At 36.5% G+C, this 25,180-nt stretch overlaps 1 protein-coding gene across 1 annotated transcript; it reads right to left on the minus strand.

Moving 5' to 3' along the window:
- Positions 1-21,863: 21,863 nt before the first annotated feature.
- On the minus strand, positions 21,864-24,739 carry LOC131606757 (L-ascorbate oxidase homolog). Its single transcript, XM_058878898.1, has 8 exons — positions 24,586-24,739; positions 24,377-24,486; positions 23,816-24,086; positions 23,633-23,729; positions 23,073-23,418; positions 22,583-22,948; positions 22,310-22,388; positions 21,864-22,225 (listed from the first exon to the last, which is right to left on the minus strand). The coding sequence occupies exons 1-8, from the start codon at positions 24,724-24,726 to the stop codon at positions 22,028-22,030; spliced, it is 1,608 nt and encodes a 535-aa protein (XP_058734881.1). The 5' UTR covers positions 24,727-24,739; the 3' UTR covers positions 21,864-22,027.
- Positions 24,740-25,180: the final 441 nt, after the last annotated feature.

Genomic DNA, 25,180 nt, shown 5'->3' on the forward strand with positions numbered 1-25,180 from the left:
GTTGTTGCTTTCTACAAGCAATACCAATACAATGCTGATCTTGCATCGACTCACATGCAACTATAAGGCATGTCTATGGGGCCGAAAGAAAGTTTCAAGGAATATGCTCAGAAATGGAGAGACTTGGCTGGCAGAGTTCAACCCCCTTTGGCGGATAGAGAACTGGTGGATATGTTCATGAGTACACTAACTGGTCCTTTCTACAGCCATCTAATTGGAAGCTCTTCATCTAGTTTTACCGACCTCATACTGACTGGGGAACGTGTTGAAAGTGGAATCCGAAGTGGAAAGATTCTAATGACTTCAACTTCTAGTGTCACAAAAAAGCCATACAATGGGAGGAATGAATCCGACACTGTTGGGGAAATCCTGGTCTCTAATCAAGTATCGATACAACAACAAGACAACCAACGTAAACAAGGCGCATCCAAAAGACAATTCACAAAGATTAACATGTCTTTGACTCAAGCGCTGCAACACTTGTTGAAAGTTGAGCTACTTACACAGATAGCTCCTCATCCAAATCCCAACACTTCCTCCCCTAGCTATAATCCCAACGCGAGGTGTGCATATCACTCCAATAGTCCTGGACATGACACTGACAATTGCTAGACATTGAAGAATAAGATTCAAGACATGATCGATGCTGGGGAAATCAAGTTCGACCCTCCTACAACCCCTAACGTGATCACTACACCCATGCCCAATCACAACAAAATTCCTAATGCTGTGGATGGCTAGACGAACGAACTTTTGGATCATTAGATTTACTTTCATTTGCAATTTCTATTCTGTTTGTTTAAACATTCGACATATGATAGACATTATCTGTTTTAATAATCATCATTAGTGCATTGTATATGTTTGTCTTGAATAAATTATTTCACTATCACTCATTTAAACTGTGTCTTTATTTTGTTTTTGTTTTGTGATATTCAACTCCTGCTAAGTTGTAAGCCTTTTAAGGGAGGATGACGAAGACGATGCCGCAACTTCATACAGTATGCTTTTGAATAGACTATGCTGACGATGTACAAGCATTGTTTCAATTCCTAAACATTGGAGATATAAGGATGTTAATCCCTCGTCAACCCCCTTTGAGCCTAAGAAGTAGAAGTTTTCTTTCTCGTATAGATTAAAACCTTAATCATAACCTGGGGCAGGGTGGTTACTCAGTTAACTCAATTATACTAGCTGTTGTTTACACAATTAGTGATGGGGTCCCATAACCATTAAGTCGAGCAGTCATTATCTATTAAAAGAAAAAAGCTATTAAGTCAAAACCTATGAAGGAGACTTACCAAAAGTCAAAAAATCCCGCTGACTGTAATCTCAAAATAAACAGTTCAGGCAAAAGTTAGGGATAAAAAAGTCAAAGAAGAGGTCACTACAAATCCTCGACAAAATAAAATATTACAAAAAACATGACTGCCTGTCCAAATAAACTGCCGGTGTTTTAACCCCCATCAAATGTCAATGCTATGATTTCAAGCTCTACTACGACTTAAATGCAAAGTTAACTGAGCATAGGATCGGAGAACATCGCGAAGATTGGGGTGGGTAAAAATAAACTTTTAGCCATTATCCTTTGTTTCTTAAACCGTGAACCAAGCCACGTTACAACCATTGAAATTCCTAACTGAAGCATGGTTAGTTCGAAAGCAATACTGTCACCAAAGGTATCCTGACTCCTTAAGGTTTGCCAAAAATGCTGAGTTGATATCACGTTCTTACAAATATCACGCTTTTACATTTCCTGTTTTAATGTTTTTCAAAAAAAATCAAGACAGACATATGCATTACATCTCGTGAATTCATTATTAAACATATTCTCCTACATAATTTCAAATGTTAGCATCAGAAAGAATCGGCACAGGGTACGACTAATGACTAAAAACCTATCCCGACAGACGAAACCACTTCAGCAGCAATATCTCTTACACCTGGCTCAGTTGATTAGAAGTCAATGAATGCAAGGGGCATGACATGCTTTGCCCAATCAATCTGGGGCAATCAGGTCAATATTCAAACAATTTCTCAAGAATGCCAAACAATCAAGGGCATGCACCCAAGTGAGTCTGAAGCTACATCCCGATCAGCCAATGGCATTGTCCTAAGTTTATGATTACTAGGGGCAAGTCACCCATAGTATATATTTCCGAAGGTCCTCACGAGGTGAATCTCTTCAAGTTCCCTACTAGCTGGGGCAAAGCTATGAAAGGCATGTTCAACACTTCGATCAATACTCATTGGTGTGTCCCTTACTATAACCGCTGGGGGCAATATTCAAAACATCCATGTCTTCACACAGATCATATCCCCACAGAGCATTCTTCAAGAAGCTATCTTCGAATATGTTCTCCCCTAAATCCACCATCTCCATCAAGGTCGGCACTCACAATTGAACTGTGTCAGATTGAACTTCGAAGATTCTATTCATCTCTCTTATCCTTAGTCAGGGGGCATCAAGATCAATCATTAAAGTTACATCCATCCCCAAGCAAAAGTTAAAAAATCTCCAACTGAATATCTTCGAGCATGAAGCGAGAGTTCCTAGACCCTTACTCCGTATTATTCGCAATAGTCAGGGATTTATTTTCCCCGCCAGAAGCTACTACAATCTACTGTCGTCATTAAAGAAATTTTGCATTCATAGCATATGCATAACACTCTCATTCATTTTAATACAATACATGCATCATGACATTGCATAAAAACTGACTTTGCCTTTCAGGTCGACCAACCGGTCTGACAAATACCATCAACAAATCAATCTCTATCAAATATATAATCTAGAAAGCATATCTCTCCAGACATTTTGAAGACACCTTATCTGATATACATTCCAGAAGCTTGAATCCCGACATTCTGAAAGTTCCAATCAGATGAACATTCTGGAAGCTTGACCCCCAGACTTCTGAAACATTCCAATCAGATATACATTCCGGAAGCTCGAACCCCGGACATTCTGAAAGTTCCAATCAGATAAACATTCTGGAAGCTTGACCCCCAGCCTTCTGAAACATTCCAATCAGATACACATTCCGGAAGCTCGAACCCCGGACATTCTGAAAGTTCCAATCAGACATACATTCCAGAAGCTCGAACCCCGGACATTCTGAAAATTCCAATCAGATGCACATTCTGGAAGCTTGACCCCCAGACTTCTGAAACATTCCAATCAGATATACATTCCGGAAGCTTGAACCCCGGACATTCTGAAAATTCCAATCAGATGCACATTCTGGAAGCTTGACCCCCAAACTTCTGAAACATTCTTATTAAATATACATTCCGGAAGCTCGAACCCCGGACATTCTGAAAATTCTAATCAGATGCACATTCTGGAAGCTTGACCCCCAGACTTCTAAAACATTCTTATCAGATATACATTCCGGAAGCTCAAACCCCGTACATTCTGAAAATTCCTATCAGGTGCATATTTTGAAAGCATCACCCTCTAGGCTTCTAACAATTATCTCTTTTAGATGACATCTTTAAGCCCATCTCCAACAAGAACTTCTCAGTACTTCAAGCTCGGATACAGTTTAATGTATGACTCATTCTGACTTTCATATTATCAAAACCAGATGGCATCTTCAATCCCATCCCCGACACAGGTTCAGGTAACAGCAAGCCCAAATTTCTGGATATTCTAGTGTTCAATCCTTTTCCACCTTCACATACCGATTGGCATACAAACTGTAACACCCCTCTAATACCCCGCAGCAAATAAACAAATATTAATCAGAGTAACATGTAAAGAGGTGCCACAATTCATAAATAAAAGAAACACACGTTCGACATATGTCATGCATTCACTGAAAACATCTGAATTATAACTCGTTCGATAGAAATCATGTTTACATAGCGGAATTGGAACATCAAGTCAACATTACATCATTAATGTATCAGGCTTCAAAACAAAATAAAAAAATAGAGTTATAATCAAAAACTCAAAACATCATGTTCCCAGTGTTACATCTATCAGAGCATGACACCGACACAAAACTAAACCAACTTATGAGCTAATTTTCACCAAGTCGCGCCGCTATCCTCAATCTGAAAAAGACAACAAGTAAGGGTGAGTCTCATCGTAGTTAACCAATGTTATTGCATCATAAATAACAATATATCATAGTTATATCATTCACCCAATCGTTTCATATTCAGACACAACATCATCACACATCCACAAACGTCAAGTCATCACATAACATCTATTAATCATGTTATAAAATTATGCATATGTATGAAACTGACACTATGCATGTGGTACCAACATCATCAATGGGAAAAACCATCGACTGATCTATCATCATCCAGATACGGCCCTGTGTCATACCCCAAAATTTGCCCTCCTCATTCCATCTTCAATGACTCATGGTTCAAGGGTTTTCTCAAGACACTCTCTCCTATTCAAAACTAGGGTTTGTATTTCATCAAAAGAATTTGAATCTCTAAGGCCTCAAATGGATCTCAAGGTATCTCATATGTCTCAAAGCATCTCCAGGTCAAAAGTCAAGCTCCGATTTCAAGGATTGCTCACTCAATGGCTCAGACGATCAATAGTCGACTATGTTGACCTAAAAGTCAACTATAATCAAAATACAGTCAAACTTCAAGACTTTTGGTCGACATCAAGTATTTGAGGTTATATCCATTATCTGATCAAAGGTTGATCATGATCCGTTAATAAAGACTCAGAAATGAACAAAGAAAAGGTTCAAATTAGGGTTTTTTAAAGGAGAAAGTCAACTCAACTTTGACCGGCCATAACTTTCACATGGAGCATCAAAAATTCCTCACTGAAAGCCTATTTTGAAGGAAATTGGATTATCTACAACTTTGTTTCTCACAAGCCAATTCCAGAAATGCTTCATTTGAGAGATATGGTGCAAAAGATTATAGGTCCTCCAAAAAAGTCAACAAAAACACCTTTTGGGTAAAAGCTCATAACTTGGGCATGGAAGCTTCAATTGAGATGAAACCAAAAGGGTCATTTAGAGGACTCTTTGAGCTTTCCAAAAAGTCCTAGAACATGGTCATATGGCAAATATTGAAGGAGATACAAGGCTTAGAAGTTGGTCGATTTTCAAGAAATACATGAAACCCTAAATGATGAATTTTGGATTTCTTGGTTAATGGGCCTAAGACTTCCATTTCAAACATATTCATGACCTTGTATGAGACCTCTAAAATCCATCTTAACCCTTTTATAATTTTATTCATTATTTATTTGCATTTATTTGGATTCTATTCATTTAAATACTAAATAAATTAAGGAAAATATTAAAATAAATGGATTAAATTGCATGGATCTTGTTTTAACCACATAAAGGCCCAAACCATACCATAAGGAGGTTCAAAATTCGTTCATAGGTGAGGGAGGAGTCTTAGCCAAATTTAGAAAGAAAAGATAAAAAAAATTCAATCAAATTTTCTCCCATAAAAATTTGGTTGATTGCCAATCTCTAAACCCTAATTGTGTCCATATATATACTAAAACATTTAGAAGGAGCAGGGGGACGAAAAAAAGAGGAGCAAGGGTTAGGGTTTGAAGTTCCAAAAATTTCAACAAACTAGGGCATCATCATAAAATCGTTAAAGGAAGTTTCAATCGATTCCTAGAGATTCATTGTCTTCCTGAGACTCCCAGGAACGGTTCTGGATCCATCTCGAAGCTTGCAGCGTACCCAAAGGTCCCCCTTTGAGGAGCACCGGTGGAGTAAGGATTTTGATTTCGTTTCTTAATTCCATGCATTGTTGACTGACTTTTCTTGTCCAGATCGCTTCATATACGCGCTTAGAACATAATTGACGTTTTACATGGGAGTTTGAGTGCCGGAGTCAATCGCTGCCATTGTTAGGGCAGTTCGGTTCATGCGCTTCGAAACGCATGCTACGGTCAGTTTTAGGACAAACCATTAGTGCCATTGGATTCGCAAGGCCTGAATTAGTAGACAAGGACCTTTCTTGTTCGCGTTTTGCTCGTGTTTTGCAGGTTCGAAAATTCGCTTCGTCGGAGAAGAAGGCTGAGTCCGCCGTAGACGGTGGCTGCAATTCTCCAGGCTGGTCAATAGGCTTGCGTGGCTTCCAGGCGTGACTCTATTGGAGGGTCAAAAAGTCAGCTATCCTCTCTCCGTTCCATTGGTTCGTGCATACAGACTGTGGGCCCCAGTTTACTTGCTTGTTTGAATCCCCCAATCAGGTGTTTCTTTCTTATTTAATTTATCCAGATTATTCATTAATCACAATACACACGCAGCCTCATTGGCAAAACGTGAAAGGGGGTGACCTAGGGTTCGTGAGTTCGAACCCAGGCTGTGGCAGTTTGTTTTTTCTTCCCTTTATCAATCAGATCTGGTGCATCCCACGCACATGTTCCTACCATGCGCCCTCTCCATTCAACCACTGGACTGTTACTAAGCAAGATCCAACGTACCTAGATTTGAAGGCATATGGTGGATCCTCAAAAGGTCATCACACAGGATCCTGCCCAGGTTCTATCATATTTTTTTTTATATTATTTATACAATTATATGATTAAACTTAATCTATTATTTTAAACTCATGATTTGATTTTTAAATTGAATTAATGATATAATTAAAATTAAGGTTAGGGCTATAATTAGGGTTTAGAATTATTCAGGCTTATCTCCCGATTATTTCGATTATGTCGATTTAATTTATTTTAATCAGTTTTAGCTAAAATCACAGAAAACCCTAGAAAGGTTATCAATAAGTTAGGGTTTGCCCAATCCTACTGCCCATTTGGGGAAAACATTAATCATTAATCAATTTTCTCCTCGATCCGACTATACCTATTAGTCGCATTGACGAGAAATAAATTTAATCGAATTAATTTATTTATTAATGCTAATCTAATTAATTCCTGTCTAAATTCTCTCCTCTATCCGACTAAATCTATTAGTCACATTGGCGAGAGATAAAATAATAAAACGTAAATAATTGAATTCGTTGTCATGTAATAACCGAATCTATTGGTTATGAGAGGCAACTCATAATTTAATTACAAGGTTAAAATACACCTCATTTGCTGTCTGTGACGATCGAATCTATCGATTAGAACAACCAGCAATACCTCAGATAATTCGTTAATTATAATGATCAAATCTATTGATCATCGCTCCTAACAAAAACACATCAAACCAGGGTTGTACGCCCAAATCTAAAACACATCCAACCACAAACTACGGATTTTCATCACCTCGATCAGGCAACTCAAAATGCCTTTCAAATCAAATTCAAAACTACGATAGGCCATTCAAAAAGACTTTAAACCATATCATATCAAATTCAAAGGCGTACAACCCTGTGCCCGAACTACGTTGACTCTGATTCTCCCTAAGGAGATGTGTAGGCACTTGGCAACAAGGCGAGTCCCCTCCCCCATAAATCTCATTTTTTTCCCGATTCATTTCATTAGCTATTAAACCTTAATAATTTTAGCCATAAAACAATTACCTTAGATTCAAAGCCATAGGAAAGGGTTGAGGGTGCTTAACACCTTCCCTCGACCTGATTATAATAATCTTACCCAAATTTCTTAACTGCGTAGGGTTTCCTATTCGCCGTGGTAGAATTGGTGGCGACTCTAAATCTAATTTTTAGGGCAGGTTGCTACACCCTGCCAGCACAGATTCCTCACAATGGGAATCTTGCCCTTCACTGTATCCTCTCATCATTAGGATACAGCCCTCGTCAATGACTGTGAATGCATGCAAACATATATACAACATACTATCATCATCATCATACTATGAGTAGCATCATCTTATACTTATCCATCATCATTCATCTTCATCATCATCAACAAGTATGTTCAATATATATATATATGTATATATATAATTGCATCATTCAATAAAATCATATATCAGTTAATCATATGATTTATCTCATTCTAATCATCATAATTCAAACATCATTCCAAACAGATCAGCAGTTTAAAAGTTACTCATCATCGAACTTTCAAAATCACTAAAACAGCAAAATCTGCAAGTCACGCTGGCCATACGCGTACCAACAGGGCCAGAATTCCACAAAAACACGCCTCATACGCGTACCATACGCGTATGAGCAGAACCAAATTCCACACAAAACACACACACCATACGCGTATCATACGCGTATGAACAGAATCATATTTCCACAGAAAACATACACATACGCGTATCAAGCAAGCATACGCATACTAGCCAAATCCCATACGCGTATCATACGCGTACGAGCAGGAAGTGCAATTCTGGTGCACAATGGGGAGCTTACCATACGCGTACCACCCTCCCCATACGCGTACCATACGCGTATCATACGCAAATGGGCAGTAGTTCTCAGAATCTGCGACTTACCCATTCGTCTTCTTCGCGATTTCACCTGTACAACCTGCGATTTGGATCTAAAACCAGAATTTCTGCACTTCTAAACACATGTTAATCAACTATCATCTATAGTCTATTAATCCATGACTATTTCATTCGATCCAAACATAATTCCACTCAATTCATTAGGGATTCATGATCATAGGTTTCAATATACAGATTAACACAGTAACACAAATCAAAATATGGAACCTCTTGATTTAAACAACATCCCTAATCAATATCATCATCCATAACACGATAAAATAGATTAAATGGAGAGTCCCCCCTTACCTTAGACAAGAGTTCTTGATCCTTGGTCTCTCCCTCTACAGTTCTCCTTCACGTTCTTCGTGTTCCCAAACCTCTGTTCTTGCACATTCTTTCTTTCTTCCCAAATCCAATTGTTTTATGAAAATAATAATAAAATTAGTAAAAGGATTACTATATCACACCCCCTTCTTTTACTATTTCCTCACATGGCCCAATTGCCATAAACCATTATTTTTCTATTATTTTCACAAAATCCTTAATAATTCTAATTATTAATCCAATATTCCAAATTAAATTAATATTAAAATTATACGGGTGTTACAACTCTCCCCACTAAAAGAGTTTTCGTCCTCGAAAACATACCTCAGGTAAAGAGTTCTGGATAAGAATCCTTCATCTGACTCTCTAGCTCCCAGGTAACGTTTCCTTCAGCAGGTCCTCCCCAAGCTACTCTGACCAAAGCTATTTCCTTGCCACGCAATTGCTTCAGTCTTCAGTCTTCAATCCTCACAGGTAAAGTCTCAACCGTTAAGTTGTCTTTCACCTGCACATCATCTACTTGGATCACATGAGACGGATCCGAAATATATTTCCTCAACTGAGACACATGAAATACATCATGCAAGTTTGCAAGCATCGGCGGTAAAGCGATACGATATACCACTTCTCCCACTCTTTCAGAAATTTGGAATGGTCCAATAAAACGCGGAGTCAACTTCTTTGACTTCATTGCTCGACCAATACCCGTCATAGGAGTAACTCTCATAAACACATGATCTCCCTCTTGAAACTCAAGTGTTGTCCTCCTTTTGTCATGATAACTCTTCTGACGACTCTGAGAAGCTTTCATCTTCTCCTGAATCATCTTAATCTTCTCTGTAGTCTGCTGTACAATTTCTGGTCCAATCACAACACTCTCACCCGATTCATACCAACATAATGGCGTCCTACATCTTCTACCATACAAAGCCTCAAACGGAACCATACTAATACTCGAATGATAACTGTTGTTGTAGGTAAACTCGATCAAAGGCAGATAACTATCCCAAGCACCACCTTTTTCTAGCACACAAGCACGCAACAAATCTTCTAACGACTGAATCATCCTCTCAGTCTGTCCATCTGTCTGCGGATGATAAGCAGAACTCAATCTTAGCTTAGTACCCAAAGCTTTCTGCAAACCTTCCCAGAACTTAGACGTAAATCTCGGATCTCTGTCTGACACGATACTTGAAGGAATACCATGCAGACTAACTATCTTCTCAATATACAACTGAGCCAGCTTCTCCATCGGATAATCCATTCTTACCGGTATAAAATGTGCAGACTTCGTCAAACTGTCCACCACGACCCAGATAGCTTCATAATTCTTGACAGTTCTCGGCAAACCCGAAACAAAATCCATAGATATGCTATCCCACTTCCACTCAGGAATAAACATCGGTTGCATCAACCCAGATGGCTTCTGATGCTCAATTTTTTACTTCTGACACGTCAAACAAGAATACACAAACGCAGCAACTTCCTTCTTCATTCCAGGCCACCAAAACAACTTTTTCAAATCATGATACATCTTGGTAGCACCAGGATGAATACTTAACCCACTACGGTGTCCTTCTTCCAAAATACGCATTCAGAGTTCAGCAATATCAGGTACACAAACTCGGTCACCAAACCTCAGTATACCATTCTCATCAACTCTGAATTCACTACTCTTGCCTTGATTAATCAAGTCAACTTATCGATCAATTCAACATCGGCTTTCTGACCTTCTCTAATCTCTTCAAGAATACTGCTGGTCAGCTTCAACATACCCAATTTAACACTAGTAGGAGTACCTTCACACACCAAACTCAAGTCTCTGAATTGTTCAATCAAATCCAATTCCTTCGCCATTAGCATAGACATATGCAAAGTCTTCCTACTCAATGCATCAGCAACGACGTTTGCCTTACCCGGATGGTAATTCAAACCAAAATCAAAATCTTTAAGGAATTCTAACCACCTCCTCTGCCTCATATTCAGCTCTTTCTGATCAAAGAGATACTTCAGACTCTTATGATCACTGAACACCTCAAACCTCGAACCATACAAATAATGTCGCCACAACTTCAAAACAAAAACCACAGCTGCCAACTCTAAATCATGAGTCGGATAATTCCTTTCATGCACTTTGAGTTGTCTCGACGCATAAGCGACTACTTGTTGATTCTGCATCAATACACCACCTAAACCCATCAGCGATGCATCACAATAGACCACAAACGATTCTGTCGGATTCGGCAAAATCAAGATAGGAGCACTAGTCAACCTCCTTTTCAGCTCTTGGAATCCCTCTTCACATTTTGCATCCCAAATAAAAGCCTGTCCCTTCCTGGTTAATTTAGTTAACGACAACGCTAACTTTGAAAATCCTTCAATGAACTTTCTGTAGTAACCTGCAAGACCAAGAAAACTACAAATCTCTGACACTGACTTCGGAGCTTCCCACTGAGATACCGCTTCTATCTTTGTAGGATCAACCGCAATACCATTCTTAGAAATCACGTGTCCCAGAAAACTAACTTCTTCTAACCAAAATTCACACTTCGACAGTTTGGCAAAAAGTTGCTTCTCTTTCAACAGTTCTAACACAATTCTGAGATGTTCCGCATCTTCTTCCTCATTCTTAGAATATATCAGGATATCATCTACAAACACCACCACGAACTTATCGAGATAAGGATGAAAGATCCTATTCATATATTCCATAAAGACACCAGGTGCATTAGTAACTCCAAACGGCATTACCGAATACTCGTAATGGCCATACCTTGTTCTAAAAGCAGTCTTCTGAATATCGTCATCTTTCACACGAATTTGATGATACCCAGACCTCAGATCAATTTTACTAAACACGCGCGCTCCAACCAGCTGATCCATCAAATTATCAATCGTCGGCAACGGATACCGATTCTTGATAGTAACCTTGTTCAATTGTCTGTAATCCACACACAGCCTCATTGAACCCTCTTTCTTTTTCACTAGCAACACAGGTGCACCCCACAGAGAATTACTAGGACGAATGAATTTCTTCTCAAGCAATTCTTCTGACTACTTCTTCAGTTCCGCTAACTCATACGGCGATATACGATACGGTGCCACCGACACTGGACTAGTTCCCGGAACCAAATCAATAGAAAACTCCACTTCTCTTTCTGGTGGCAATTCATTCACATCTTCTGGAAAAACTTCTGGAAAATCACATACCACTGGTAGTTCGCTACTCGTCACTTTTTCCTTCAAATTCATCAATGCGAACAACATAAACACTGTTGCACCATCTTCGATAGCTTCATTCACATGTCTAGCCGTCATTTCCAGATTATCAGAACTAACCTCTTCAGGAAAAATTACCGTCTTCACAAAACAGTTGATATGAACACGGGTGAATTCCAACCAGTTCATTCCCAGGATTACATCGAGTTGTTTCAACGGAAGGCACACTAAGTCCATCCCAAATTCTCTACCAAAAATGTCAACCGGACAATTCAAGCATGCAGACGAAGTAGTTACTGAACACGACGCAGGAGTGTCAATAACCATACTTCCATTTATGTCAGATATCTCTAGATTCAACCTCATAGCACAATCCAAAGAAATAAAAGAATGAGTTGCTCCAGTATCAATAATCGCAACTAAAGGTGTGCCATGAATGAAACACGTACCTTTAATCAATCTGTCTTCTGGAGTAGTCTCTGACCCGGTCAAAGCAAAAACCTTTCCTCCTGATTGGTTCTTCTTTGGCTTGGTACAATTTGGACTAATGTGACCCTCTTCACCACAGTTGTAACAAGTCACAACCTTCTTCTTATAGTCAGCAGCAATATGACCCACTTGGTCACACTTGTAACACTTCTTCTGGTCAAGCTTACACTCATTCCTACGATGTCCCATCTCACCACAATTATAACATCTGATACGAGCACTGGAATCTCCCCCATTGGGTTTCTTCCAATCAGCAGACTTACCTCTACCATATGGCTTACCTCTATCCATATGTTTCTTCCCTTTTGTGTCAACCAACTCGCGAGAGTGAGATGACTTCATCTTGATGCTATCCTCCTCAAAAATCCTACTACAATCCACTAAGTCAACAAACCTCCGAATCCTCTGGTACCTAATGCCCTGCTTGATCTCATCACGAAGGCCATTCTCAAATTTGACACATTTTGAGAACTCACTAGCTTCATCATTGTTGTAGTGCACATAGTACTTTCCCAGCTCCACAAACTTTGCAGCATACTCTGGTACCGTCATATTACCTTGAACCAGTTCCAGAAATTCAATCTCTTTTCTGCCCCTAACATCCTCAGGAAAATACCTTCTCATAAATTCCCTTTTGAATATAGCCCAAGTAATTTCTATACCATCAGTATCAAGTTCAGCTTTGGTTGCCAACCACCAATCATCAGCTTCCTCAGACAGCATATGTGTGCCATACCTCACCTTGAGGTTCTCAGCACAACCGATGATTCTGAAAATCCTTTCGATCTCCTTCATCCATTTCTGAGCACCTTCAGGATCATGCGTGCCTTTGAATAATGGAAGATTATTCCTGTGAAAATTCCCCAATTGCCTCTCAGCACCAATCCCTGCTCCTACAGCATTTCCTCCAAGCACACCAGCAATCATGCCCAGAGCCTCAGCGATAGCATCATCGTTTCTTCCTCCTCTTCCAGCCATTGTTCTGCTTAATCACAAACAATCCAGTCAGAACAAAAGTATCGACAAATAACTCGTATTAGTCGCATACACAGGAAAGACTGACACTAAGACTCTGGTCACAACGACCGACTATGCTCTGATACCACTATTGTAACACCCCTCTAATCCCCCGCGGCAAATAAACAAATATTAATCAGAGTAACATGTAAAGAGGTGCCATAATTCATAAATAAAAGAAACACACGTTCGACATATGTCATGCATTCACTGAAAACATCTGAATTATAACTCGTTCGATAGAAATCATGTTTACACAGCGGAATTGAAACATCAAGTCAACATTACATCATTAATGTATCAGGCTTCAAAACAAAATAAACAAATAGAGTTATAATCGAAAACTCAAAACATCGCGTTCCCAGTGTTACATCTATCAGAGCATGACACCGACACAAAACTAAACCGACTTATGAGCTAATCCTCACCAAGTCGCGCCGCTATCCTCAATCTGAAAAAGACAACAAGTAAGGGTGAGTCTCATCACAGTTAACCAATGTTATTGCATCATAAATAACAATATATCATAGTTATATCATTCACCCAATCGTTTCATATTCAGACACAACATCGTCACACATCCACAAACATCAAGTCATCACATAACATGTATTAATCATGTTATAAAATTATGCATATGTATGAAACTAACACTATGCATGTGGTACCAACATCATCAATGGGAAAACCCACCGACCGATCTATCATCATCCAGATATGGCCCTGCCAGCACAGATTCCTCACAATGGGATTCTTGCCCTTCACTGTATCCTCTCATCATTAGGATACAACCCTCGTCAATGACTATGAATGCATGCAAACATATATACAACATACTATCATCATCATCATACTATGAGTAGCATCATCTTATACTCATTCATCATCATTCATCGTCATCATCATCATCAACAAGTATGTTCAATATATATATAATTGCATCATTCAATAAAATCATGTATCAATTAATCATACGATTTATCTCATTCTAATCATCATAATTCAAACATCATTCCAAACAGATCAGCAGTTTAAAAGTTACTCATCATCGAACTTTCAAAATCACTAAAACCGCAAAATCTACAAGTCACGCTGGCCATACGCGTACCATACGCGTACCAACAGGGCCAGAATTCCACAAAAACACGCCTCATACGCGTACTATACGCGTATGAGCAGAACTAATATTCCACACAAAACACACACACCATACGCGTATCATACGCGTATGAACAAAATCATATTTCCACAGAAAACATACACATAAGCGTATCAAGCAAGCATACGCATACTAGCCAAATCCCATACGCGTATCATACGCGTACGAGCAGGAAGTGCAATTCTGGTGCACAATGGGGAGCGTACCATACGCGTACCACCCTCCCCATACGCGTACCATACGCGTATCATATGCAAATGGGCAGTAGTTCTCAGAATCTGCGACTTACCCATTCGTCTTCTTCGCGATTTCACCTGTACAACCTGCGATTTGGATCTAAAACCAGAACTTCTGCACTTCTAAACACATGGTAATCATCTATCATCCATAGTCTATTAATCCATGACTATTTCATTCGATCCAAACATAATTCCACTCAATTCATTAGGGATTCATGATCATAGGTTTCAATATACAGATTAACACAGTAACACAAATCAAAATATGGAACCTCTTGATCTAAACAACATCCCTAATCAATATCATCATCCATAACACGATAAAAGAGATTAAATGGAGAGTCCCCCTTAGCTTGGACAAGAGTTCTTGATCCTTGGTCTCTCCCTCTACAGTTCTCCTTCACGTTCTTCGTGTTCCCAAACCTCTGTTCTTGCACGTTCTTTCTTTCTTCCCAAATCCAATTGTTTTATGAAAATAATAATAAAATTAGTAAAAGGATTACTATATCACACCCCCTTCTTTTACTATTTCCTCACATGGCCCAATTGCCATAAACCATTATTTTTCTATTATTTTCACAAAATCCTTAATAATTCTAATTATTAATCCAATATTCCAAATTAAATTAATATTAAAATTATACGGGTGTTACACAAACCGCTCTACATCCTCATTTATAAGAAGATTGAACAGGGGAAGTTGTCATACCCCAAAATTTTCCTATCATATTTTTACGGTTAAGCTCATTCAAGTATCAAAGGCTCAAGGTTGGACTAAGTGCACACTCTCCTAATCAAAGGCCTTCAAATTAGGATTTTGGATCTCTTAAGGAAGATGAGTGAATCAAGGTCTCAAGTAGGATTCATATGACCTCTTATGATTCAAATTAACCCCATGACAAGTTTCAAGCCTTAATTCCCAAGATTGCTCAGTTAAAAGCTCAGAAAGTCAACAGTCGACTAGTTTAACCTAAAAGTCAACTATGGTCAAATTACAGTCAAAACTCCTGATTTTTGGTCAACATCAACATTATGAAGTCACATTCATCATTTGATCAAGGTTTGATCATGATTCATCAAGGAAAGATCAGAAATCCACAAAGTTCCAAGTTACTAAATTAGGGTTTCTAGAAGAAAGTCAACCCAACTTTGACTGACCATATCTCCCACATAGATCATCAGAAATTCTCCAAACAAAGCTTATATTTAAGGAAATTCAATTCTTTACAACTTTGATGTTGGGTCCAAGATCCATAAATGCTTCAGCATAAGAGATATGAGACAAAACATTATAGGTCTTTTTATAAGTCAACAAATGCAACTTTGATGTTTTTTGTCAGGAGGCATATCATCAAGATAAAATCCTCAAATGCAAAATATGTTCCAAAGTGACTTGTAGAGGACATCTGGGGCTTTCTAAAAAGTCCTATATCATCTCCATATGATAAAATTTGAAAGAGTTATGGCTCGCACAAGTTGGGCGATTTTTGAGAAAACGCACCTAGTACAAAGTGGGGGATTTTGATTTTTTAAACCAATGGGCCTAAGTATTGGACTTCAAACATGTCTATATCCTATATGAGGATCTCTAAAATCATCTTCTTATTTTTGTCACTTTTATTTATATTTATTCGAACTTTACCAATTAAAAATTCAAAATAAATTAAATAAGAATGAACATATAATTGAGGTAAATCACATGGCTTTGGTTTCAGCCATTTGGAGGCCCAAATAGTACCATAAAAAGGTCCAAATTTCGTTGACATGAGATAGGAGAGTTTGTGCCAAATTTAGAAGGAAATCACTTGATTTTTCAATCAATTTCCATCTCACCAATGCTTCAACATCCAAGCCCATTTAATAACCCTAAATCCTCCGGTATATATAGTATCACGTTCTCAGCATAAGGATTCACGAAACCTTGGCCTCAAGAAGCTCTCCAAATATCCAAAAATATCAAGAAACTAGGGCATAACGAAATCCCCTCTATAGCCACTACCCACGAGTTCCTATCGTTTCATTAAGTTCCAGAGGACTCCAGGAGTTGAGCCAACCCAAGATACAAGCACAAAGTACGTGGAAAGAAGACGAACCAATCATTCACGGTTTGCAAACATTTTTTAATTTCACGATTTCGATTCAGGCTTTTAAAATCAATTTTATACATTTGTATCTACTCATCATCATGTTTAAAGTCGATTTGAACAATCATTGTTGTGTTTTGGCGCAGGTACACTCATTTTCCATTGTTAGGGCTTTAGAGAGAGGAGCTTTCGTTCTCATAGTTCCTGACTGTTTCAAACCTTAAAAACTGTACCATTGAACTCGCAACACATTATTTAGCCAATCTGGGTTGTTTTGTTTGCATGGATCAATCGCTTTTGCAGGTTTCTGGCCATGGCCATGGATGAATATGGATCTGAAGGAATCCGCAGGTGCGCTTGCAGCAAATTGCGAAGCAGAATTCGCAGGTAATTTGGGGAAGGAGATGATGAATAGTTCCAAGGACTCTGACCGCATGCATGTGCCCTTCCTATTCGCGGGTCAATGGCTTCAAGTTCTCTTTCCTTTTTCAATTGGACGGCGCGTAGAATCCTGGCCCCACTTTGACTATAGTTTGAATGTTTCATTTAAATGTTGTTTTTTATATTTAATATTTTGTGGGCGTGTGTTTAACAAGTGAGACAAAGAGTGCAGCTGGTGAACAAGGCGTGTGTATGGCTTAAAGGACCTGGGATCGATCTCCAGAGTCCAATGTTTATTTTGATAAGTTTTGCTTGTTGCTCTTATTTTTAGATTCAGTACCATTCAATTGCGCTGGTCCATGATACATCGCTACTCTTCTGCAATTGGATCCGTCCATCATCAGATCTGAAGGCACGGGAGTGCTTCCCCAACATGAACCCCCAAGACGTCACTGCGCTGGATCGTTCGCCCTGGACTATTTCTTCAACATTGGGCTGATTTCTTTGCCACACATCCCTCTCTCAGATCACACCCCCCAGGCTCAACTCTATCTTTTTTTTCTCTTGTTTTTTTATTTGTTTTTTTTATTATTAACTAACTTTTTTTTAAAACCATAAAAATTAAACATTAACTATGAATTAGTAAATAATCACTAGGATTAGTTTTTTAATTAATTTAATTAAGCATTAACTTGATAGTTATTAGAAAACAATTAATTAGGATTAGGTTTTCCTTTTAATTAATTAAATTATTTTTTAGCTTAACTATTAAAAAATTATGAAAAAAACAACAAAAACATAGTTTTATTTAGTTGTTTTTTTAGGTTAATATAATTAGTTTAATTTAATTTAGAATTAGATATAATTTATAATTAGATTAATTGTGTCCGCACTCAAAAAACTCCAAGAAACTTAATTGCTCTTAATTTCTCCCGATTTCTCTTCTCACCTCATACTCTATGCTTGTCGTATGTTTGTTTAATTCCCGTCATTTATTTAATTACTCGTTTATCCATTTATTTAAATTCTAAAAGGTGTATAGGTTACATATTTTTGGATGTAATAGTAATTAGGACCTTTTATTTTCCGCACTTTACTTTCCGCACCTTATAACTACTGCTACAACTGTGTTTATATTTTTTGTGTTGTTAGTAATTTAGGGAGTGACAATTGATTAACTGGACATAACTCACCTTATACAAGATAAGATATTCGAACTGAATCACGTGATTGATTCACACACCCATCTGTAGGGTAACTCCTCTTCTGCTGCCTTTTCGAATAATAGTCAAGTCCCTTCGAACGTAGGGATACCTTAGCTTGCTGCCTTCGATTCAAAATCACCATGTCCCTCCGATTTAAAGATCATAGTCTCTTCGATGTCGCCTTCGGTACAAATGATCTTGTCCCTCGATTAAATGGTGATAGTCCCTCCGAATGCTAAGGTATCTATACTGGTTGCCTACAAATGACTATTTCGTCCTTTCGTAAAGACTTTCTGCCCTTCTTATGGTATGGATAGACTTATGGCAAACGACGACCCTCGATGACCCGATACATCCAATGAAAGGACTACCTACCGTCCTTATGGTATGGATAGCCCTTTCAAACGAAAGACTTAAAGAACAAGAAAGATCGCAATCTTAGGGTAGGTAGCTCTTAACTGCTTGCTCACAACAAATTCAAAATACTTTCCACACCTCTTTTCAAAACGATTTCCAAAAGGCTACACTTATTTACAAGTTAAAGTCCTTATTCAAATCTTTTCAATTCATACACGACACTCTTTTAAACAATTCAAACAAATAAAGTGATCTAAGCAATTAAGAGCCCACGGATAACCATGGATACAAAGGGTGCTTGCACCTTCCCTTTGTATAACTTACCCCCTGAACTCAAAATCTTTCAAAGGTCTTTCCTGTTCTTTTTGTCTTTCCTAATTGGATAAAATAAAAGTCGGTGGCGACTCTTGCTATCCGCAACATTTTTAAAAAGTCAGTTCTCCCACCGAGTTACAAAAAGATATCTATAAGATACTCAAATCCAAATGGAACATTGTCCCCAAATTCAAATCCCCTGCAATCACATGCTTACCAACAGAACAACCTCAGAATTGGACTCCCTAACATCAAGCAATCACTTCTCTTGTTTAAAAAGACAATTGATTTTAAATAAAGCCATGCATACGGATATAAGCAAAATTGCACAGTGAGAAGCCTAAAATCCATTTAATGTGATTTCAAGAAGCTCAAAATAACAGCCTGGGACTATGACATTCCATCATATAAGCAAGCTTGCTAGGAGTATAGATTCAGTTGAGAACTTTCTCAAAAATTGATTTACTCTATGCAATTCTAACACTATCAAGCAAATAGATATTCTCAAGTTATATTCAAAATCAACATAAATTAACTCATTGTGGCATTTCAACAAACACCTTGTTTACAAAAACCAGTTTTCCAATTATTTTCAACATAATTAGCATGAAAACATCAAAACATAAATTATTCTCTTCATATCAATTTTGCTATGGCAGAACAAAACACAAGCTAACAGCTGAAAGCGAGAATCGATTACGAACAACAACAACTTACAAGGACAAGCCGGTGGATTCCTGCTCCTAGTAAATTTCTTCTGAACTACAATGAAATCCTTGACATAAAACCACATTCAGTAATCGATTAATTAAAGTGCTTTTATGATGAACTACAGTAATGAAAAGGATGAGAAAGAAACAATATTACCACAATTTGATTGGTGTCAAAAAATGTGGTTGAAGAAACTCGGAGAATTGCAGAAATGAGAAGCAAAAGAAGTGAGAAGCGTTTCACAAATGAATAGAGTGAAAAACATAAGCGTTTAGAAAATGATTACTGATTAGGTTAGATTTTACGTTTACATTTTAATTTGAAGATTTTCTTTTTCCAAATGACCAAAGTGTAGTAAAACTAGTTTCAGAAAGTAATCAACATAACTTAGTGTCTTGGTGGTTGGTTCCTTCATGAAATTGTACCCCCTATCTACATTTTAGTCAAATTTTATTTTTTTAAAATATTTACACCATTTAAATTTTGGTCATACAATATTTTTCAAATTTTTATACTTTTATTAAAATATAAATTGAATTCTTGGAAAGAATACATTAAATTTAAAAACTACCTTTTATTAAATTTAAAAAACTATCTTTTATCAAATTTAAAAAAACTACTATTACTTTTTGAAAACATTTAAATCTATAAACTTTTCTGAAAAAAATTTTATTTTAAAAGAAGAATATTTTACATTACTTTTTAAATTAAAAAAATAATAAAACATAATACAAAAAGAAATTCGCAGTAAAATCCGTAGAAACTTTCCTGCTGAATTACCTGCGGATTTTGTAATGTAGTTTGAATTTTCATAATACATATTCCGCAGAAAATTTTCCTGCGAAATTACCTGTAGATTTGGAAACATAGTTTGATTTTTTATTTAAAATATAATTTTCGCAGTAAAATCTGTAGGTATTTCTGCTGAATTTTCTGCGTAGAAGAATTTAATTTATTTAATAAAGTTGCAAGAAACTCCGCAGTTATACCTGCAAATTATTTTCTGCAGAAAATTCCACAGGTAAACTCGGTATTTTTAGTAGTGAAAATGTCATGTGTTTGACACCAAACTATCATTTGATCCTGACCTATAAACGAATGCATCATTATTTTCTAATATAAAATATGTTTGTTTTTTTTTTAAAAAAAAAAATCAACAATATTTTTCTAAACACGATTAATATATTTTAATAAACCGACATTTTTTAATATAAAAGTACTGCAGTTTGACAATTAAACAAAGGGTCTCGCTAACGAGTGCCCTCAGGGCACTCTTTAAGCATACTAAATAAAGAAAATATTTTTAACAAAAGTCAAAAGTTCAATTTCCAATATATTTTTAATGCATTGAATACACGCATTTTTAAAAATACTTACTATTTTAACCACTTAAAGAGTACCCTAAGGGCATTAGTTAGCATTCCTTTTAAACAAATAAGAACTGAAAAAGCTTAACATTGCTTAGTAAAAGCATTATTGTGTGACTACTTGTTACAACACTTTAAAGTGATGTTAAAAGGCAAAAAAACGTTGTTAAATCTTTTTCATCAACTCTTTATCATTTCTTAGCACTTACACTCAATAAAAAAAACACTAATATTCATGGTGTGTTTATTCCTTGAAATTATATTCCCGGGATTATTATTTCTAGAAAAAAGATTCCTATGTATGTGTTTGGCCAAAAGTTAAATTTCCAACGAATGTTTATAAATTTAATTTAATTAAAAAATTATAAAAAATAAAAATTAAATTAAATGTAAGTGTTAGCGAGAAGTTAGAGTTAGTTGGACTTTATTCCCATGAAAATGTTGGATTCGCACCCTTTGACATGAGAATAAGGCAGGAAGAAATCATGTGTAAAATAAGTTCTTGAGAATAAAAAATACCCAGGAATAATTTTCAAAAACTTAAAACAAACATGGGATTATTACATTTCCAATATCATATTCCCAAGAATCTTATTTTGTAAGTTGAAACAAACACACTCTCAATTTTGTATGTATTTTAATTTTTTAATTTCGATTTGCAATTTTTATTGTTATCAGATTACAATTTACATTGATCTGAAAATGAACAACTCAATTTATTTCATAATTTATTAGACTAAACATGTCTAATTAAGTTGGTATAAATGAAAAAAAGTTTATATCTAACTTCAATGTCCTACAGCCTTGCCACATCTGAGTGCATTGCTTGGAATCAAGTACTCATCTCTTGTTGATCTTTCAGGAGAATACACTCTAAGATAAAATTGTTGACCTAAATACTGCCTAGCCCAATTCTGAGATCTCACATTCCACATTCCTACATTGTCCAATGGCATGTACACTGCAGTCCATGCATTTGGAAACACCTGTGTAGCAAATTAAAGATGAATATTAGATCGATATCGTAACAACGATGAACGGTATCTTTTAAATAAATTTGAATTAATTACCTGAACTGAACAACGATGAACTGCGTCGTTTAGATTGTAACTCCGTCTGCTTGCTTCTGACCATTGTCCTTTATTCATTCTGCAAATTTAAATAATATAAATTTTTAGCGGGAAATTTTGAGTGGAAAATTTGTAGGATTATAATTTAGTATGATATTTATATTATCGTAGTAAAAAGAAAACTGATGTTCGAAAAAAAATTAATATTTTGATCATGATGTGTAAATGTATAAAATTTTCAAACCAAAAAGAAGTAGGTTAAATTGAACTTACCCTACTACAAAATAACTGTGTCCATCAACGTGCCATGATTGCAAATGATTTTCGGTATTTTCAAACACGATTTCTACAAAACCGCGAAAATCGGCTGCCATGACTGAAGTCGTTAGATAACCGGGGGCTTCGGTGGGTTTGTCTGGGATACTTCCAAGTGAAAACACCCCTTTAATATTGAAGTAATCGGCTAGTTTAAGCGGTGTATCCGTAGGAACAAACGACGCGCTATTTACAGCGTATCTGTGTTTTCCATTGATAGTTGGAGCAGAATTTTTAAGTCTGATTGTTCTTGTTATTTTTATCTGTCCGTAATGATATGTTCCTTGCGGATTCGGTCTTGGTCCACTTGCGGTAAGATTCGTCCTGAATCAATGAATCATTTGTTAATGTCAGCATGTAACGTTGCTAAAATTTTCAGTGTCGATCTTACTTTAGTCCTTTCTTGTAGAACAAGTTTCATTTAACTTTGAAATAAAAAAATAAATACCTAAAAGTTTGAGCTTGTTGGAGGGACCAGTCGATATCAGGGGGCGGTCCGGCCGGAAGAGGACCGCTAACTTTCTGGTGCGAGTTACTGTAATGAAGAATGGATGAAGCAGTCAACACATGTGAGGTGAATCTTGATGAGGCAACAATGTAGTAATCTTTTGGTGGTTGATCAGCAGTAACCAAAACAGAATAAGTTTGTCCCAAATGAATGTCAAGTGAATCATAATAGTTTTGAACTGTGTGAGTTCCTTCCACCTCAACAAGCTTCATCTTATGGTTTTGGATTCTAAAATTTATGGAAGTGCTAATCCCCACATTCGATATCCGGAATCTGTATGTCTTCCCTGTAAACAATCAAGTATGTTTCTTGAATTATTTAAAATAATCGCATAAAATTTTGTAATGTTGACAAAATCGTATCGACAGACACAGTGCCCGACTGGACGCTAGTAATCATCTATATGAGGTGTAAAAGGCGGTTTGAAGGAGAAACATAAGAGTCAGTGAGATAAATGATTTTCAGTTTACGTAAACGAATGGAGTGAAATTTATGTATACCTTGATCGACCGTGAATACGGCAGAATTACCACCATTGATGATAAGTCCGTCGGGGAAAGGAAGATCCTTTCCGCTATCTAAAATTGCCTTTAAATCCTGCAAAATATAAACTCATATTAATTGGTAATTTTTTTATCTAGCATAGGGAGGACTATAAACAATTATTCAAAGAAGAAACTTACTCTATGACTTCTCTTGTACCAATCTCCTGCTAATATGGTGATATCTCCTGCTGGAGGATCAAAAGGCACCGGTATCAAAGGGCGGCTAACGATTTTGAAACCGCCGTAACCGCCTGCTGCTTTGTGTAATCCAAGGGATGGAAAGTAGAAATAGCTACCAATTTGATCTTTTACTTGAAGAGCATAAGTGAAATTTTTTCCTGGAGGGATTGCACAATTTGTACCATACACTCCATCTTGCCATGAATTTCTCCTCTGCAGTGCACCGTTCCTAACAGAAAATCAAACACAATTTCAAATCAAGTCTGACTGGAGGGCGTGCAAGATAGATTATCGCACATAACCTTAAATTTTACATGGTTAAACTCTGACTAAAATAGATCTCATAAAATATTTGTCACAGTTAAACCACAACAAAATATAACCTCTATTTGTTTTGCCAAACAAACTGTAGTTAATTAAACTACACAGAATCTCCGAAAACTAAAGACGGCCCAGTCGTTGTAAATATTATGCAAATGATGCTTTTAATAATGGAATAAACAAGAAACAAAAACTAACCAAGAGATGAGGAAAGGTTCATCCAAGTTATTGAAAACATTGATAATCAAGTTATCATTAGTCACTGAATCAATCTGTGGCCCTGGAAACTGTCCATTTATCAATATTCCCTGCAATTTCATATACCATAATGAGTTTATATATTCATTTCATAAAAGTAGGAAATCAAAACAACAACATCAATAAGAAGAATAATAAAAATAAAGTACCTGTTGTTTAACTCCAAGTGGAAAAATATCACCATATGTAACCTTCCAAGTGTAAAACCTATAAGGATCTTCTCCATTTACACATGCAACTAACAATAATACCAATGAAAAGAGAGAACAACATTGTTTGGAATAACCCATTTTTCAGTTTTTGTTTTTCTCTCCTACCTAGAGAACAATTTATATGCAAACCCAAATATAACACTTTCAATATATAAAGCAATTTTCTGACATTTTCCTTTAGAACACATTTAATATTATTATTAAAGTCAAACTGATATAGACTTTAAAAAACTACTAAAGGTAAATTTTTCTTATCTTTAATAAAAATTTAACTTTATAATATTAAATAATGGAGAAAAAATATAATACTTTAAAAAAAATTAAATAAATAAATAAAACTAATATTATTAATAACATTATTTAATTAAAAAGATAAATATTAATAAATTAAATTCAAATAAAATAACTTTAACATTAATTCAAATATTCATAATTAAAAAAGTTAATCATTATAATATAGTCAAACATATATATATATATATATATACATAAATTGTTTCTCATTTTTCCTAGAAAATTCAAGAGTGAAAAA

Source organism: Vicia villosa, linkage group LG5 (assembly GCF_029867415.1).
Source record: "Vicia villosa cultivar HV-30 ecotype Madison, WI linkage group LG5, Vvil1.0, whole genome shotgun sequence".
NCBI classification, from domain to species: Eukaryota; Viridiplantae; Streptophyta; class Magnoliopsida; order Fabales; family Fabaceae; genus Vicia; species Vicia villosa.

What these genes read in the sequence shown, in the direction of transcription:
- LOC131606757 (XM_058878898.1), bottom strand. Translation starts at nt 24,726, where the DNA reads ATGGGTTATTCCAAACAATGTTGTTCTCTCTTTTCATTGGTATTATTG. An exon ending in CGTATTCACGGTCGATCAAG is followed by an intron (nt 23,419 to 23,632) that starts GTATACATAAAT and finishes GATTGTTTACAG; the next exon opens with GGAAGACATACAGATTCCGG. An exon ending in TTCATCGTTGTTCAGTTCAG is followed by an intron (nt 22,226 to 22,309) that starts GTAATTAATTCA and finishes TTTGCTACACAG; the next exon opens with GTGTTTCCAAATGCATGGAC.